At 46.6% G+C, this 19,421-nt stretch overlaps 1 protein-coding gene across 3 annotated transcripts in view; it reads left to right on the top strand.

Annotated features, from left to right (window-relative positions):
• Positions 1 to 19,421, top strand: part of LOC135522021 (amyloid beta precursor like protein 1-like) — an 82,544-nt gene that overhangs the window by 25,548 nt on the left and 37,575 nt on the right. For all 3 annotated transcript variants that reach the window (XM_064947891.1, XM_064947890.1, XM_064947892.1), the window contains exons 2-3: positions 12,731 to 12,910; positions 15,785 to 15,914. In XM_064947891.1, coding sequence (XP_064803963.1) covers positions 12,731 to 12,910; positions 15,785 to 15,914 — 310 coding nt within the window. The remainder of the gene's footprint in view (positions 1 to 12,730; positions 12,911 to 15,784; positions 15,915 to 19,421) is intronic.

The following is a 19,421-nucleotide window of genomic DNA, read 5'->3' as shown; positions in this document are numbered from 1 at the left end:
GTGGGACACAATCATGAAGTGGAACGACATTTATTGGATATTTCAAACTTTTTTAACAAATCAAAAACTGAAAAATTGGGCGTGCAAAATTATTCAGCCCCTTTACTTTCAGTGCAGCAAACTCTCTCCAGAAGTTCAGTGAGGATCTCTGAATGATCCAATGTTGACCTAAATGACTAATGATGGTAAATACAATCCACCTGTGTGTAATCAAGTCTCCGTATAAATGCACCTGCACTGTGATAGTCTCAGAGGTCCGTTAAAAGCGCAGAGAGCATCATGAAGAAAAGGAACACACCAGGCAGGTCCGAGATACTGTTGTGAAGAAGTTTAAAGCCGGATTTGGATACAAAAAGATTTCCCAAGCTTTAAACATCCCAAGGAGCACTGTGCAAGCGATAATATTGAAATGGAAGGAGTATCAGACCACTGCAAATCTACCAAGACCTGGCCGTTCCTCTAAACTTTCAGCTCATACAAGGAGAAGACTGATCAGAGATGCAGCCAAGAGGACCATGATCACTCTGGATGAACTGCAGAGATCTACAGCTGAGGTGGGAGACTGTCCATAGGACAACAATCAGTCGTATATTGCACAAATCTGGCCTTTATGGAAGAGTGGCAAGAAGAAAGCCATTTCTTAAAGATATCCATAAAAAGTGTTGTTTAAAGTTTGCCACAAGCCACCTGGGAGACACACCAAACATGTGGAAGAAGGTGCTCTGGTCAGATGAAACCAAAATTGAATTTTTTGGCAACAATGCAAAACGTTATGTTTGGCGTTAAAGCAACACAGCTCATCACCCTGAACACACCATACCCACTGTCAAACATGGTGGTGGCAGCATTATGGTTTGGGCCTGCTTTTCTTCAGCAGGGACAGGGAAGATGGTTAAAATTGATGGGAAGATGGATGGAGCCAAATACAGGACCATTCTGGAAGAAAACCTGATGGAGTCTGCAAAAGACCTGAGACTGGGACGGAGATTTGTCTTCCAACAAGTCAATGATCCAAAACATAAAGCAAAATCTAGAATGGAATGGTTCAAAAATAAACATATCCAGGTGTTAGAATGGCCAAGTCAAAGTCCAGACCTGAATCCAATCGAGAATCTGTGGAAAGAACTGAAAACTGCTGTTCAAATGCTCTCCATCCAACCTCACTGAGCTCGAGCTGTTTTGCAAGGAGGAATGAGAAAAAATGTCAGTCTCTCGATGTGCAAAACTGATAGACATACCCCAAGCGACTTACAGCTGTAATCGCAGCAAAAGGTGGTGCTACAAAGTATTAACTTAAGGGGGCTGAATCATTTTGCACGCCCAATTTTTCAGTTTTTGATTTGTTAAAAAAAGTTTGAAATATCCAATAAATGTCGTTCCACTTCATGATTGTGTCCCACTTGTTGTTGATTCTTCCCCCAAAAAATACAGTTTTATATCTTTATGTTTGAAGCCTGAAATGTGGCAAAAGGTCGCAAATTTCAAGGGGGCCGAATACTTTCGCAAGGCACTGTACATCTCCTTTCAGAATATTAAGTAGCAGCCTACCTGTTGGTTTTTGGTAGCAGCTTACCTGTTGGTTGTATCCTATCCTTCTCCTTGAACTTTAATTTAGTAAATGTAAATCCATCTTCCATTGATTTAAATATCCCCTAACTTTTGCCACAAACTGAGCCTCTGACTGTAGCTTATTGCAGCTTTGATGACTTATTATTGGCCAACTACAACAACAACAAGCTACACGCTCCACTCTCTTGAAAAGCAAGAGTAGGAGCATAAATTATCTCACTACTGCAGCAGTCACGTTCGGATCTGTACGTTCCTTTCTGGACAAGTCAGTTAAAATTATGATACCTGAGACAATCATATCAGATCCAACCCAGATCTGTGACATATACAATTCTGGATCCACACGCTCCTGGATCGTGTCTCGTGTATTCAGGCACAGGTAGATTCGTGAAGACCTCTACACAGGACACCAGATAAGACAGGACTGAAGACTGAGACCGGGGGGGTCGGGGGACACTGGCCCAGTCCGAGAATACCCACTGGATAGGGCAAACCAGGCAGGATATAACCCCACCCACTTTGTCAAAGCACAGCCCCCACACCACCGGAGGATCTCAACAGACCAGGAACGTACTACCCTGAGACAAGGCTAGGTATAGCCCACAAAGATTATAGTAAACATTGTTCTATTGATTGAATTCATCGGAAGTGCGTTCTTGCAGTGCAATAATCTTTTGTCGTCTTAGCCTGGAACCTGACAGATTTTATTGAACTGTGGCCTCTTAACCATATCCCTGGCATGATGTCTACTTTTGTCCGCTATTGTGCATGTCAAATTGGATCTCTTTTGTGCATGTCAAATTGGCCATTCAGCAAAGGTAGTGTACATTGGGGGTTAAGAACAGCAGGTTAAGGGCCTACCAATCCGACACTAAGCTGGTGTGTTAGGTACCTAACACAAACTGGAAACCACAACAATTTAGCAGTGGGGTTTTAATTAGTATGGAGCGATGATTGGGGTTGATGTTGATGGCACGCTATTCCCTATATAGTCAAATGTATTTTATATATATTTATTTTATAAATATAGTGTATTATTTGTTATCAGGGCCCCCATTTGTGACACACACCTTAACTGTCTCCATGCTCCACCAGACCAGACTCTCTGCATCCTTGTGTGTCTGACGCTCCTCTCTCATTATCATGGGCCCAGCCTGCCTGGCAGATGAGGAAGAGACCCTGAAAAAGCCAATTCAATTTTAAACACTGTGATTACTATGATGAATACTCCCAAATCTATTTCACCATTTAGTCTGAGCCCAGCAATAGGGATGGAACAACAGCAGAGTGTGGGGCTTTGTGTGGAGGCGGTGAGGGGTGGGGTAGGAAGGTGTGGTGTGGGGAGCGAAGGGAGTGTGGGTTGGGAAGGTGTGGTGTTGAGGGAAGGTGTGATGAGGGAGGAAGGGGAGGGAAGGTGTGGTGTGGGGAGCGAAGGGAGTGTGGGTTGGGAAGGTGTGGTGTTGAGGGAAGGTGTGATGAGGGAGGAAGGGGAGGGAAGGTGTGGTGAGGGATGGGAAGGTAGGTATGGTGTGGGCAGCGAAGGGAGTGGTTTGGGGAGGGAAGGTGTGGTGGTGAGGTACGGGAAGGGGAGGGAAGGTGTGGTAAGGGGAGGGAGGGAGGTGTGATGTGGGGAGCGAAGGGAGTGTGGGTTGGGAAGGTGTGGTTTGGGGAGGGAAGGTGTGGTGGTAAGCGGAGGGGAGTTGGAGGGAGGGCAGGGAGTCTGGGTTGGGACAGGCTGGCTGGAGAGATCAGGAGAGAGAGAGAGAGCGAGAGACTCCAGGATAGGACAGAGTGGAGGGAGAGGACTGAGATCAAAGGGAATGTGGGAGGGATGGAGGGGGGATTGAGAGGGAGAGGAGGGAGGGAGGGATGGAGGGGGGATTGAGAGGGAGGGAGGGAGAGGACTGAGATCAAAGGGAATGTGGGAGGGATGGAGGGGGAGGGATAGGAGGGAGGGATGAGAGGGAGGGATGGAGGGGGATTGAGAGGGAGGGATAGGAGGGAGGGATGAGAGGGGGATTGAGAGGGAGGGATGAGAGGGAGGGGGGGATTGGGAGGGATAGGAGGGAGGGAGGGATAGGAGGGAGGGAGAGGACAGATCAAAGGGAATGTGGGAGGGATGGAGAGAGTCTAGGAAGGAAGGATACTACAGAGAATGGAGGTGGGATTGAGAAAGAGGGAGAGAGGGGACAGAGATCAAGGGGAATGTGGGATCGATGGAGGGATAGTCTAGGAGAGAAAGATAGGAGAGAGAGTGGAGGGGGGGATTGAGATGATAGGAGGAAGAGGGAGGGAGGTAGAGGACAGATATCAAAGGGAATGTGGGAGGGATGGAGGGAAGGATAGGACAGAGAGTGGAGGGGGGATTGAGAAGGAGGGATGGGAGGGAGAGGACAGAGATCAATGAGAATATGGGAGGGATAGTCTAGGAGGGAAGGATGGTACAGAGTGGAGGGGGGATTGGGAGGGAGGGATGGGAGGGAGAGGACAGAGATCAAGGGAAATGTGGGATGGAAGGAGGATAGACTAGGAGGGAAGGATAGGACAGAGTGGAGGGGGATTGAGAAGGAGGGAGGGAGAGGACAGAGATCAAAGGGAATGTGTGAGGAATGGAGGTATAGTCTTGGAGGAAAGGATAGTACAGAGAATGGAGGGGGGATTGGGAGGGAGGGATGATGGATAGGAGGGAGGGATGATGGATAGGAGGGAGGGATGATGGATAGGAGGGAGGGATGATGGATAGGAGGGAGGGATGATGGATAGGAGGGAGGTAGAGGACAGGTATCAAAGGGAATGTGGGAGGGATGGAGTTATAGTCTAGGAGGGAATGATGGTACAGAGAATGGAGGGGGATTGGGAGGGAGGGAAGATGGATAGGAGGGAGGAAGGTAGAAGACAGGTATCAAAGGGAATGTGGGAGGGATGGAGTTATAGTCTAGGAGGGAATGATAGTGGAGGGGGGATTGAGACCAAGGGCGGGGGGGGGAGAGGACAGAGACCAAAGAAAATGTGGTAGTGATGGAGGGGTTGTCTAGGAGGGAAGGATAGGACAGAGAGTGGAGGGGGATTGGGAGGGAGGTTACAGAGAGCAGAGGGAAGGTGGGAGGGAAGGAAGATTGGGATAGGAGGGAGAGGACAGAGGGTAGAGGGAAGTTGGAAGGGAGGGAGGGGCAGCAGGGCCCGGCAGCCACCCACTGTCTGACCATCTGTGCTGCAGAGAACCACAGGCACAGCAAGGCTTCAGGCTGTGTGTGTGTGTCTGTAAGTGTGCGTTTCAGCATGTGTGTAGGTGCATGCATTTCTGTGCATCCCTTCATGTGCATTAATGTGTTTTAATCCGTGTATGTGAGTAAATTTGTGCACAGTATTTATCCCAGTGTATGTGCTTACGTGTGTGTGTGTGGTGTGTGTGAGTGTGTGCGCGCCTCGCCCTTGCGGTGTCACTCGGCCAGCCAGCCCTCAGGGAGGAGGGATGTAAATTAGCAGGTGAAATAACTCAGATCCCTACTGCCAAGGGATTAACCCCTCAGAGGTCCCATGTCTCCGGTTCACCACCCGACCCCCCCCCTGAACATCCATCAACATCATTACACCAGTTTTTTTTTTTTTTTTTTTTTCACCTTTATTTAACCAGGTAGGCTAGTTGAGAGCAAGTTCTCATTTGCAACTGCGACCTGGCCAAGATAAAGCATAGCAGTGTAAACAGACAACACAGAGTTACACATGGAGTAAACAATAAACAAGTCAATAACACAGTAGAAAAAAAGAGAGTCTATATACAATGTGTGCAAAAGGCATGAGGAGGTAGGAGAATAATTACAATTTTGCAGATTAACACTGGAGTGATAAATGATCAGTTGGTCATGTACAGGTAGAGATATTGGTGTGCAAAAGAGCAGAAAAGTAAATAAATAAAAACAGTATGGGGATGAGGTAGGTAAAATTGGGTGGGCTATTTACCGATAGACTATGTACAGCTGCAGTGATCGGTTAGCTGCTCAGATAGCAGATGTTTGAAGTTGGTGAGGGAGATAAAAGTCTCCAACTTCAGCGATTTTTGCAATTCGTTCCAGTCACAGGCAGCAGAGAACTGGAATGAAAGGCGGCCAAATGAGGTGTTGGCTTTAGGGATGATCAGTGAGATACACCTGCTGGAGCGCGTGCTACGGGTGGGTGTTGCCATCGTGACCAGTGAACTGAGATAAGGCGGAGCTTTACCTAGCATGGACTTGTAGATGACCTGGAACCAGTGGGTCTGGCGACGAATATGTAGCGAGGGCCAGCCGACTAGAGCATACAAGTCACAGTGGTGGGTGGTATAAGGTGCTTTAGTGACAAAATGGATGGCACTGTGTGAACATAGACTTAACATGGACCTCTCAACACACAGCCCTTAGCTACAGATCTAAGATCAGCTGACCCTCCCCAAGTCCTAACCTTATCCACTAGAGGGAAGAAAACCAAACTGACCTTAGAACAGTGTAATTAGGCTAGAACCCCCCCCCTTTGCTTTTGTCTCATCTGGCTGCATTGATTTACACACACACACACAGGAAGTGATGAGCTAGATGAGTCGGTGTCAGACGTGCAGCTCAGCTAACATTTATGGCAGGGCCATCTGATGGATTAAAGGGGTTGACAGACGATGGAGTGGCTCCTCCCCCTCTGCTGCCTGGCCTTGCCATGTAGGGCTTGGAGATTGCATCATATCAGAGGATGAAGTCATCCTGCAACAAAAGGCAGGCAGGGGGGAACAGGTGCTGCATATTTAATTAGACAAGGGGATGGGCTGTGGCGATGCCAGAGGAATATGTAAATTTGATGGAGGCCCTGGCCTGGCATGAGCTAAACCCAGCTGACACAGAGATATTTATGGGCAAGATTATGGTTTTCGTTTGGTCTCTTTATTTTTCCCCTGTACTCAGTCACACACATGCATCTGCATTGCAGCTTAATTACCTCCTATCAGGGGTATATCTGAGAAATGAGGATGTCTCTCTTTTTCTTCATGCTATGCTAGGATATTCCCAGGCCGCTGTGCTTCCCTCTGCCCTTTGTGCTCTTTGTGTCAGAGTACTCAATACCTCCTTGTGATGTTTTCTTCCTTGGAGAATCGGGAACATGGGGATGAGGGAGTACTATTCATGAAAGGAGTAGAGTCCATCCATCCCCAGTTAGTGGATAATGGAGAAAAAGAGGGAAATATCAGGGGAGAAATGGGGAGCAAGAGAGAGGTAAGGAACCAGGAAAAGACAAAAAGGCAATCAATGTCTGGGCTTGTGTCAACAGGCAATTATTAATGATGAGGTGGGCTCTGGCTCTTTGCCTCTTGTGCAGTGGTAGAGTCAGGGAGCTCTCCTCTCCTGTCCACTGTGTTTAGCTCCCTCAGCACTAAGGTGTGATTTGTGGGAGAGAGAGAGAGGGGGAAGGGGGGGGGGGAGAGGGAGGGCCTTGAAGGAGGTGAGGGGTGGGGGATGTGGCACCACACACACCCCTCTCAAACAAACACACACACACACCTCAAATCACACTGTACTGTACATCTCTGGGAGACATCCAGGCCTTTACTGTCCAATTAAGGTTTGTCCAGGGGGGGAAGTACAGAACAGAGCAGCCTCAGTCTCTCTCTCTCTCCAGCCTCAGTCTCTCTCTCTCTCTCTCTCCAGCCTCAGTCTCTCTCTCTCTCTCTCTCCAGCCTCAGTCTCTCTCTCTCCAGCCTCAGTCTCTCTCTCTCTCTCCAGCCTCAGTCTCTCTCTCTCTCCAGCCTCAGTCTCTCTCTCTCCAGCCTCAGTCTCTCTCTCTCTCTCCAGCCTCAGCTCTCAGCCTCAGTCTCTCTCTCTCTCTCTCCAGCCTCAGTCTCTCTCTCTCTCTCCAGCCTCAGTCTCTCTCTCTCTCTCTCCAGCCTCAGTCTCTCTCTCTCTCTCTCCAGCCTCAGTCTCTCTCTCTCTCTCCAGCCTCAGTCTCTCTCTCTCTCCAGCCTCAGTCTCTCTCTCTCCAGCCTCAGTCTCTCTCTCTCCAGCCTCAGTCTCTCTCTCTCCAGCCTCAGTCTCTCTCTCTCTCTCTCCAGCCTCAGTCTCTCTCTCTCTCCAGCCTCAGTCTCTCTCTCTCCAGCCTCAGTCTCTCTCTCTCTCCAGCCTCAGTCTCTCTCTCTCTCTCCAGCCTCAGTCTCTCTCTCTCTCCAGCCTCAGTCTCTCTCTCTCTCCAGCCTCAGTCTCTCTCTCTCTCTCTCCAGCCTCAGTCTCTCTCTCTCTCCAGCCTCAGCCTCTCTCTCTCTCTCCAGCCTCAGTCTCTCTCTCTCTCCAGCCTCAGTCTCTCTCTCTCTCTCCAGCCTCAGCCTCTCTCTCTCTCTCCAGCCTCAGTCTCTCTCTCTCTCCAGCCTCAATCTCTCTCCAGCCTCAGTCTCTCTCTCTCTCTCAGCCTCTCTCTCTCTCTCCAGCCTCAGCCTCTCTCTCTCTCCAGCCTCAGTCTCTCTCTCTCTCCAGCCTCAGTCTCTCTCTCTCCAGCCTCAGTCTCTCTCTCTCTCCAGCCTCTCTCTCTCTCCAGCCTCAGTCTCTCTCTCTCTCCAGCCTCAGTCTCTCTCTCTCTCCAGCCTCACTCTCTCTCCAGCCTCTCTCTCTCTCTCCAGCCTCAGTCTCTCTCTCTCTCCAGCCTCTCTCTCCAGCCTCAGTCTCTCTCTCTCCAGCCTCAGTCTCTCTCTCTCTCCAGCCTCAGTCTCTCTCTCTCTCCAGCCTCAGCCTCTCTCTCTCTCTCTCTCTCCAGCCTCTCTCTCTCTCTCTCTCTCTCTCATATTGACAACAATGCTAAAAAGGTACAGTATCTCTGTGTTCATAAATGCATGAAATCAGTCCATTTCAATAGCGAGACCCAGGAGAGACAAACTCTCCCACCCACACACAGACTCATTAAAGAAGCCTTGTATCTCTGTTGTCAGTGAATCAGACAGGCTGACTAACACTGTTGTTTACAGAAGGAACGGTACAGTTACATGCGTGTGAACAGGAATTAGCTGCCGTCACGCTGTCATTTACTTATGACAATTGTTTAGCACGCCTGTTCTACAGTCACCCAGGGCCTGTTCAATCTGGTGGGTTGCAGATAGAAATGTACTGCATAGACCTGGCATGACAGTTTATTACACATAATATACTGTCACATCAATTCTATACAATGCACCTCTATCTGGAACATTTTGAAAATCAAAATCCTAACTGTTTAGGTCCCTGTCAGGAGATGGATTCTATATGGCTGTGATTGGTTGGTCAGACAAGACAGCATGCCCTCTGCTAATTGGTCCAAATGAATTTTAGGAGGAAGTACCAAAAGCCTGAATGAAAAGGTGCTGGTGTGGTCTTGGCGTTTGCCTTGGCACACTAGGGGAATCTGGCAGCCAGTCACTAATCCTGTTTAAATGGTAAATCAGTCAAGTGTAGCCCCCACCTAACCAAGGCAGTCAACTGAGAGGGTAGCAGGAAAGGGTAGCAGGAATAGACCGCTAGAGCAAACACATTTCCAGGTGTAATTCATTTTTCTATATATTCAGTAGACTTTTAAAATTAGTCCTAATGGAATTGGAACTGATAATTAGTCTCACATAAAAGGTTTTGTCAGTTTTTGACTCATTTTAATTATCTCTCTAATAGTCTTCGTTCTCTGCTCAGTAGAAAAGCCAGCCTGGATTCCTCTGTCTGCCAGGACGGGGGCTTCTCTATTTCTTAGTCAATTAGGCTTAAGACCACTAAGACCTCTCTGCTGTGACCACAGTGGCGTGAGCCTCTCAGACAGACACCCCTGGCTGGCTGGCTGGCTGGCTGAGAGAGAGACTTGCGAAAGTATTCAGCCCCCTTGAACTTTGCGACCTTTTGACACATTTCAGGCTTGTGGCAAACTTTAAACAACACTTTTTATGGATATCTTTAAGAAATGGCTTTCTTCTTGCCACTCTTCCATAAAGGCCAGATTTGTGCAATATACGACTGATTGTTGTCCTATGGACAGAGTCTCCCACCTCAGCTGTAGATCTCTGCAGTTCATCCAGAGTGATCATGGTCCTCTTGGCTGCATCTCTGATCAGTCTTCTCCTTGTATGAGCTGAAAGTTGAGGGACGGCCAGGTCTTGGTAGATTTGCAGTGGTCTGATACTCCTTCCATTTCAATATTATTGCTTGCACAGTGCTCCTTGGGATGTTTAAAGCTTGGGAAATCTGTTTTTATCCAAATCCTGCTTTAAACTTCTTCACAACAGTATCTCGGACCTGCCTGGTGTGTTCCTTGTTCTTCATGATGCTCTCTGCGCTTTTAACGGCCCTCTGAGACTATCACAGTGCAGGTGCATTTATACGGAGACTTGATTACACACAGGTGGATTGTATTTATCATCATTAGTCATTTAGGTCAACATTGGATCATTCAGAGATCCTCACTGAACTTCTGGAGAGAGTTTGCTGCACTGAAAGTAAAGGGGCTGAATAATTTTGCACGCCCAATTTTTCAGTTTTTGATTTGTTAAAAAAGTTTGAAATATCCAATAAATGTCGTTCCACTACATGATTGTGTCCCACTTGTTGTTGATTCTTCATAAAAAAATACAGTTTTATATCTTTATGTTTGAAGCCTGAAATGTGGCAAAAGGTCGCAAAATTCAGGGGGGCCGAATACTTTCGCAAGGCACTGTATATATATATATATATAGAGAGAGAGAGAGATGGAGAGATTAGTATTTGTTATCACGGCAGGCCCATCTAATCTGGTGGGGATTCAGGGAGAGCTGGGATTGGCTGAGGTGCTGCGGAGCCTCCTCCCCACGCTGGAGGTCAGGCCATCTGGCTCCAAAAGGGCTCCTATTGATCGGAGGGAGCATGGCGATCCAGTTGCAGGCGAACATCATCGATTTTCTGTTGGAGAGTAAGGGGGGGTGAAGGCTGGAGCAGAGCTGTCAGGTCATCTTCTCAAATATCCAGAAGTATTTTTTTTGTGGCGTTGACCTTCCCTGAGTCAAAGAGACATATCTATTTAACCACTACCTCAGCAGGCACAGTGGCTAGTCGCTGTGTGTAGCTTAAGCAAGCGCTTTAATTCACACACACACACACACTTTCCTTAACACACATCAATAACGTGCTTCCAGTTCAGCAGAAATCAACATCTCTAAGCACCACTCTTAATAATATGCAAACAGTTTCTATGTCCACTTACTGTATATGGGGAGTTGAGTCTAAAGTCACGTACAGTACCAGCAGTCACTCAGAGAGACTTTAATTACCAAAGTACAGAGCTAAGGTTATCACTGAACTCCAAATAAATTGGGTGTCTGCACCATTCGGGAGCTCCAAACCCACTTCCTCAAGGCCTCGCTCGGCCACGTCCATACAACTTTCATTATAATCCAATGAAGTCATTATCATGGTTTCCATTCATATCTAAAGTGGGGCTCTAATGCTCAGACTCCTCCGGTCTTATTATATTTATTGTATTTTTATTAATGGGTTTTGTATATATTTCCGATATTATACATTTCAATTAGAACTTCAAACATTTTAGCAGCTTTTGGCTGAGGCAGAGCTTCCCTTTGATCAGATGCCACTCGCCCTGCTTTCCTCTCTCTCTCTTCTCCTCTCCCCCTTACCCCTGGGCATCTTGATGCTAATAGGCTGAGTGTTGCTCTTCCTGCCTGTCAGTCCGCCTGTCTGTCTATGGAGATTAAAGCAGTCGGGCCAGTCATAAGACGGGTTGAATGGGTTCTGGGTTGCCACTTTCAGTGTGGATAGGGATATTGTTTGAACTTTCCGTCATATTAGTTTTTATAAGTGTCTCTTGGCTGTTAAGCCAGAAGAATGGCAAGACTGAGCTAAATTATTTGTTTAGGTAGATGTTCAAGCATGTCGTTGAAATATTCCCCTACTTTTTCTGCACCAAAGAGGACTATGTGCTATGTATACTGTACGTGTGAACACAACACCTGATCACTCCATCCCTCTATGTCCCTTTCTAAAATAATCCTAGTGAGGCATTGACGTCATAATACTCAGTTTGTGTTAGAAAACGAGCATGTTCGGTCTCTACGTCTGCGGAGATTATCTCCTGCAATGTGTACATCATTGTGTGTTCCCCCCCCCCCTCGACTCTCCTCCTTTCCTCTCCTACTCTCTCCCCTCCTCCCTCCATCTCCTGTGTGTTAATGTACTTGAAGTGGCCCGGCGGTCAATGTGCTTGTATTAGCACCTGACTGGGAGCAGCGGGGCTGGGGCCGGCTGGTGCTTGTTCCTCCATGGTGCCTCCCCTGGGCCCGACCCCCAGTATTAACACCTGACTGGGAGCAGCGGGGCTGGGGCCTGGCTGGTGTTTGTTCCTCCACGGTGCCTCCCCTGGGCCCGACCCCCAGGCTGCAGGCAGATGGAACGGTTCCCATGATCAATAACAACATCCTAGCAGGCTGCTGAGGGTAGGAAGGAGAGAGGGGGAGAGGATGGAGATAGGGAGACGAAAAAGAAAGAGTTAAGTGAGAGAGACAGTAGGGGAGAGATGGAGAGAATAAAGGGGAGTGGTAGAAAGAAGATAAAAGAGGGGCAGATGGGAGCAGGCTTTACAGTATATAGTTGTACACTTCCTGTTTATCCACCCTTTCTTTAGATTCTCAACTCTTAACATTGCTAACAAAACCAGGGCGTAGTTTGTCAGTCGATAAGTCAGACTTTTCATCGGTTTTGGGTGTCCCTCAACGCATGATCTGGTATAAATATTTTCTGATCCTTGTTTCTGCCAATATTCTCTATCACTGTAGCTACAGTGTGTGAGACTAAATGGTATATGCATTAGCTTGAAAGTCCATCTCTCTCTATACAAATATGGCACACACACAATGCATACAACGATGTATACACAGACACACACTCTCTCTCTCTCACTGCAGCTAAGCCATTGTCTGTGTTGGGAGATAGATCAGAGAGACTATATCAGCTGGTACATTTAGACTAATCTAAGGTCCTGTCCTTCATTCTCAAACTCGATATTATCCCACCACTTTGTTTGTATTGACTCTCTCTCTCAGTAAACATTGACTCACTCTCTCTCTCTCAGGACAACCATAACAAAGTATTTATTTTCCTCCACCTTTCTGCCTTCCTTTCTCAACTTGTCTTTTCTCTTTCCACCTCCCTCTCGCTAGGCCTTGGCTGTGGCTGAGGTGAATGGACCGGGGCCCCTGGTGGCCGAGCCGCAGATTGCCATGTTCTGTGGGCGTCAGCTGCTGCACATGAACCCTGAGACTGGCCAATGGGAGCCTGACCCTCAGGGTCGCCAGGGCTGCTTCACAGAGCCCAACCAGATCCTGTCCTACTGCCAAGAGGTAGGAGCCAACAACACTGCTATGGTTATCTGATCAACCTCATACTGCACTATTACTGCACTGTAATGCTCCGCTCATCGCCAATGCTGCTGCAATAGCATAGTAGAGAGCAGATCCTTTAGATAGGTTTATGGATATAAAGATAGTGGTAGATTTAGTGCCTTCAGAAAGTATTCATACCCCTTGACTTATTCCACATTTTGTTGTGATACAGAATTATTTCAAAATAGATTTTTTTTTAAATCTACACACAATAATGACAAAGTGAAAACATGTTTTTGCAAACGATTAAAAGCATACTAATGGAATTGCTTTGCCATATTTTGTGCAGTTTTACTTTAGTGCCTTGTTGCAAACAAGATGCATGTTTTCTGTACAGACTTCTTTCTTTTCACTCTGTCAATTAGGTTAATATTGTGGCATATGGTAACTGCAATGTTGTTGTTCCATCCTCAGTTATTTCCTACCACAGCCATTAAACTCTGTAACTGTTTTAAAGTCACCATCGGCCTCATGGTGAAATCCCTGAGCCGTTTCCTTCCTCTCCGGCAACTGAGTAAACAAGGACACCTGTATCTTTGTAGTGACTGGGTGTATTGATACTCCATCCAAAGTGTAATTAATAACTTCCCCAACTGAAAGGGATATATGTATATTTACCCATCTACCAATAGGTGCCCTTCTTTGCGAGGCATTAGAAAACCTGGTCTTTGTGGTTGAATCTGTGTTTGAAATGCACCGCTCGACTGAAGGCCATTACAGATAATTGTATGTGTGGGTTAGAGAGATGAGGTAGTCATTCAAAAATCATGTTACACACTATTATTCCACACAGTGAGTTTATGCAACTTATTATGTGACTTGTTAAGCACATGTTTACTCCTGAACTTATTTAGGCTTGCCATAACAAAGGGGTTGAACACTTATTAACTCAAGACATTTCAGTGTTTTAATTTTTTATTGATTTGTAAACATTTAAAAACATCATACCACTTTGACATTATGGGGTGTTGTCTGTAGGCCTGTGACAAAACAAATGCAAATGTTATCCATTTTAAATTCAGGCTGTAACAACAGATAGCTAGATACCTCACACAACATTACAAATAGGAGTAGTAGTAACCAACCCTAATCTCCCAATCTGTCTCACCTGGTTTGTCTTGTCCTATCAAATCTATATATTTCCGTATATATAGTGGAGTGATGGTGGTCAGGAGGAAATATTTATTGATATTTCCTGAATATTAATACTACCATCCATCGGTCTTCCTCCTGCCACGTTTATCCCCCTAATTCCTGAAAGTCTCCTGCATGCCAAACTTAAGGCACATCAATGGCGTACCAGGCCGAGCCACAGCCTTTGTTTGATTAGAGACTCGCTGCTCCCCCTCTAAAACAAGAGCTAGGAGCCAGTTTTTATAAAAGGACATCATGCGCCACCTGGTGGCTAAATGAAGCACGGCGGGTAAAGAAAACAGCAGTCACACAGTTGAAATGGCTGTAATGTGATTACCCAGCTCATTATGCGTCTGTGATTGCTTTTCCACAAAAGCGTTTCTTTTTCCTCAACGTCTGTGGATCCGGTTCTCAGACAGCGTGCCAAATACATTTCTCAATCCATTAAACCTCATTATAGGGCTGTGCTTATGCCATTGCCCTACATTTTAATTGAAAGTAGTCAGATGTGAAATTGGGATTATTTAAATAATTGTAAATGGGATTGTATAGGTCAACTTGTTTTCAGCCTGGAATTTTCCATACAACTTTAGGAGAATATCAGTGTACGACCTGCATAGTCAGAAAATAGACCCTTAGGGCCAAAGTGTTTCAGACCGTTGCATGAGTCTCTCCTTTTTACCTTTCTCCCTATTGATTGTGCTATCCTTCTCCCTCTCCTCCTCACTCCCTCTCTCCCTCCTACTTTCCTCCTCTCTCCCTCCTACTTTCCTCCTCTCTCCCTCCTACTTTCCTCCTCTCTCCCTCCTACTTTCCTCCTCTCTCCCTCCTACTTTCCTCCTCTCTCCCTCCTACTTTCCTCCTCTCTCCCTCCTACTTTCCTCCTCTCCCTCCTACTTCTCCTCCTCTCTCCCTCCTCCTTTCCTCCTCTCTTCCTCCTCTCCACCTCACTCCCTCTCTCCCTCCTACTTTCCTCCTCTCTCCCTCCTACTTTCCTCCTCTCTCCCTCCTCCTTCCCTCCTCTCCTCCTCTCTCTCTCCTCCTCCTCTCCTCCTCTCTCCCTCTCCTCCTCACTCCCTCTCTCCCTCCTCCTTCCCTCCTCTCCTCCTCTCTCACTCCTCCTCCCTCCCTCTCCTCTCTCCCTCTCCTCCTCCTCTCCCTCCTCCATTCCTCCTCTCCTCCTCCTCCTCTCTCCCTCCTCCTTTCCTCCTCTCTCTCCTCTCCTCCTCTCTCTCTCCTCCTCCTCTCCTCCTCTTTCCCTCTCCTCCTCTCTCCCTCCTCCATTCCTCCTCTCTCCCTCTCCTCCTCTCTCCCTCCTCCATTCCTCCTCTCTCTCCTCCTCTCTCCCTCTCCTCCTCCATTCCTCCCCTCTCTCCCTCTCCTCCTCTCTCCCTCCTCCATTCCTCCTCTCTCCCACTCCTCTCTCCCTCTCCTCCTCCATTCCTCCTCTCTCCCTCTCCTCCTCTCTCCCTCTCCTCCTCTCTCCCTCTCCTCCTCTCTCCCTCTTACCCTCTCCTCCTCTCTCCTTCTGTCTACTGTACGTCTCCTCTCCCCTAAACCCTCCTTTTTCCCTAATTTGTCTGACCCTGTTGTCTCTCTCCTCCCTCTTGTCCTAACTCCTCCCTGATGTCCTGTCTGTCCATATCATCCATCCATCTTTCCCTCCATCTGTCTTTCTGTCTGTCTCTGTACAACCAGATGTACCCAGCCCTACAGATCTCCCATGTGGAGGAGTCCTCCAACCCCGTCACCATCCCAGCCTGGTGTAAGAAGGGCTGGGGCCACTGCCAGACACGCCCCTTCATCGTCATGCCCTACCGCTGCCAGGGTAAGAACCACATGTCTGCAATGTCTGCACCATCATCATCATCATCATCATCATCATCATCATCATCATCATCATCATCATTCTAATCTTCAGCATATCCCTACACAAACATCACTCAAAACATTGCACAACTTCCCTATGATCACCCACCCCATATCGGAGGATAACTTTATTATATTAATAAGTAACATCATGTCATCATTATATTTAATACAAAGCATGTCATTTCAGTTATATGGTTAAGTAGCGTTCAAATTCAGCCTCGGGGAAGTAATAATAGAAACGGACATAGTATGTTTAATAGTTCATATGAATGGATTCTATTGTCAAAGCTTTGTCAGGTGCACCAAAGGGCTTCACTCCATCAAAATGGTGGAAAGGTCTTTCAGTCTGTGTTGAATCTTAACCCACTTGTCCCCACATATTTCCAAACATGCCACTATTCACATCTTATACCATTAGTAACCCTAACACGTAATCAAAATTGCTTTAAAAAAATTACAGTAATTGAAAGGTATGTAAAAAATAATTGTGACTGATGGGAACATAGTGCTCTGCCTATAATAACATTAACATACATTTACCCCAATATCTACTGTATATACCTCAGCTCATTTACCCACACGCCCCATCCCTCTTACCCCCATGCCCTAACCCTAACACCCACGTGCCAATACCCTAATATTGATACAATCACGTACTGATACACCCATATCCTAGCCCTGAATGATACACCCATATCCTAGCCCTGAATGATACACCCATATCCTAGCCCTGAATGATACACCCATATCCTAGCCCTGAATGATACACCCTGAATATCACCCGAGCCCTGAATGATACACCCATATCCGAGCCCTGAATGATACACCCATATCCGAGCCCTGAATGATACACCCATATCCGAGCCCTGAATGATACACCCATATCTGAGCCCTGAATGATACACCCATATCCGAGCCCTGAATGATACACCCATATCCGAGCCCTGAATGATACACCCATATCCGAGCCCTGAATGATACACCCATATCCGAGCCCTGAATGATACACCCATATCCTAGCCCTGAATGATACACCCATATCCGAGCCCTGAATGATACACCCATATCCTAGCCCTGAATGATACACCCATATCCTAGCCCTGAATGATACACCCATATCCTAGCCCTGAATGATACACCCATATCCGAGCCCCGAGTGCCCTATTTGTTACTCATAGACCCCACCTGCACATCTAACCCAATATTCTTACAGATCAGGTGTACACCAGCACATCTAACCTAATATTCTTACAGATCAGGTGTACACCTGCACATCTAACCCAATATTCTTACAGATCAGGTGTACACCAGCACATCTAACCTAATATTCTTACAGATCCGGTGTACACCTGCACATCTAACCTAATATTCTTACAGATCAGGTGTACACCTGCACATCTAACCCAATATTCTTACAGATCAGGTGTACACCAGCACATCTAACCCAATATTCTTACAGATCAGGTGTACACCTGCACATCTAACCCAATATTCTTACAGATCAGGTGTACACCTGCACATCTAACCCAATATTCTTACAGATCAGGTGTACACCTGCACATCTAACCCAATATTCTTACAGATCAGGTGTACACCTGCACATCTAACCCAATATTGATTCAAACATTTATAAAAAACAGGTCTACTGCTACGTGTCAGCCCCAATTGTCATAAGAAAATAGGTGTATTTCAGCCCCAATATTCATATAAACCAGATCTACACCTGTACTTCAGCTCCAATTTACATACCTGTAAAGTCTGCACCTGTGTTTGAACCCAATTGGTCAACTAAGCCACAGGTCTAAATGTACCGAAGCCTGAATACTATTAAACTGTAAACCAGGTCTACCCCTGCACCTCATCTCCAGTACTCCTACAAACTAGGTCTACATCAAACTAGGTCTACATCCCAATACTAATATAAACCAGGTCTACCCCTGCACCTCATCTCCAGTACTCCTACAAACTAGGTCTACATCAAACTAGGTCTACATCCCAATACTAATATAAACCAGATCTACCCCTGCATACCGACATTGACAAGGCAGCCTATAGGGAGGAGGTCAGAGACCTGGCTGTGTGGTGCCAGGACAACAATCTCTCCCTCTAAGTGATCAAGACAAAGGAGATGATTGTAGACTACAGGGAAAAGAGGACCAAGCACACCCCCATTCTCATCGACGGGGCTGTAGTGGAGCAGGTTGAGAGCATCAACTTCCTTGGTGTCCACATCACCAACAAACTAACATGGTCCAAGCACACCAAGACAGTCGTGAAGAGGGCACGACAAAACCTATTCCCCCTCAGGAGACTGAAAAGATTTGGCATCGGTCCTCAGATCCTTAAAACGGTTCTACAGCTGCACCATCGAGAGCATCCTGACTGGTTGCATCACTGCCTGGTATGGCAACTGCTCGGCCTCCGACCACAAGGCACTACAGTGGATAGTGCGAACAGCCCAGTACATCACTGGGGCCAAGCTTCCTGCCATCCAGGACCTCTATACCAGGCGGTGTCAGCGGAAGGCCCTAAAAATTGTCAGCCACCCTAGTCCTAAACTGTTTTCTCTGCTACTGCACGGCAAGCGGTACCGGAGTGCCAAGTCTAGGTCCAAGGGGCTTCTAAACAGCTTATATCCCCAAACCATAAGACTCCTGAACACCTAATCAAATGGCTTCCCAGAATATTTGCTTGCCGCCCCCTCTTTTACACCGCTGCTACTCTCTGTTATTATCTATGCATAGTCACTTTAATAACTCTACCTTCATGTACATATTACCTAAACTAACCGGTGCCCCCGCACATTGACTCCCACTGTATACAGTCTCGCTATTGTTATTTTACTGCTGCTCTTTAATTCTTATCCATATTTTCTTAAACTGCACTGTCGGTTGGGGGCCTGTCAGTAAGCATTTCACTGTATTCGGCGCATGTGACCAATAACATTTGATTTGGTTTTGAATCATACTTGACACCTGAAATAATGCATAATATATGGCTTATTTGTTAATAAATACAACTTTAACTTCTCTAGAGTCTGTAAAGTACAAAAAAAAATTTTTTTTCACTATTGTGACCGATGTAATCAAATGACTTAAATGAAAATCTGAAATTAAGCATATTTCACATTGTTCTGTCCTTGACTGACTGACTGGCTGCCTGCAGCTATTGAAAGTAGAACTGCATGCAGCAGCACACCATGGTGTTCTGGATCAATCTCCACTCCCCACCTTGTCCTCAGCTCAAATAGTGCAGAGACACTGTAATGTTGGCATTATCTTATAATACTGAACCTTTCCAGTTCAAGTCTCTCTCTCTATATCTCTCTCTCTATATCTCTCTCTATATATATATATATCTCTCTCTCTATATCTCTCTCTCTATATCTCTCTCTATATATATATATATCTCTCTCTCTCTCTCTCTGTGTCTCTCTCTCCCTGTCTCTCTCTATATCTCTCTC

This window comes from Oncorhynchus masou, chromosome 30 (genome assembly GCF_036934945.1).
Source record: "Oncorhynchus masou masou isolate Uvic2021 chromosome 30, UVic_Omas_1.1, whole genome shotgun sequence".
NCBI lineage: Eukaryota > Metazoa > Chordata > Actinopteri > Salmoniformes > Salmonidae > Oncorhynchus > Oncorhynchus masou.
Note: the sequence above shows the minus strand (reverse complement) of the source record. Positions and strands in the feature narration are given on the sequence as shown.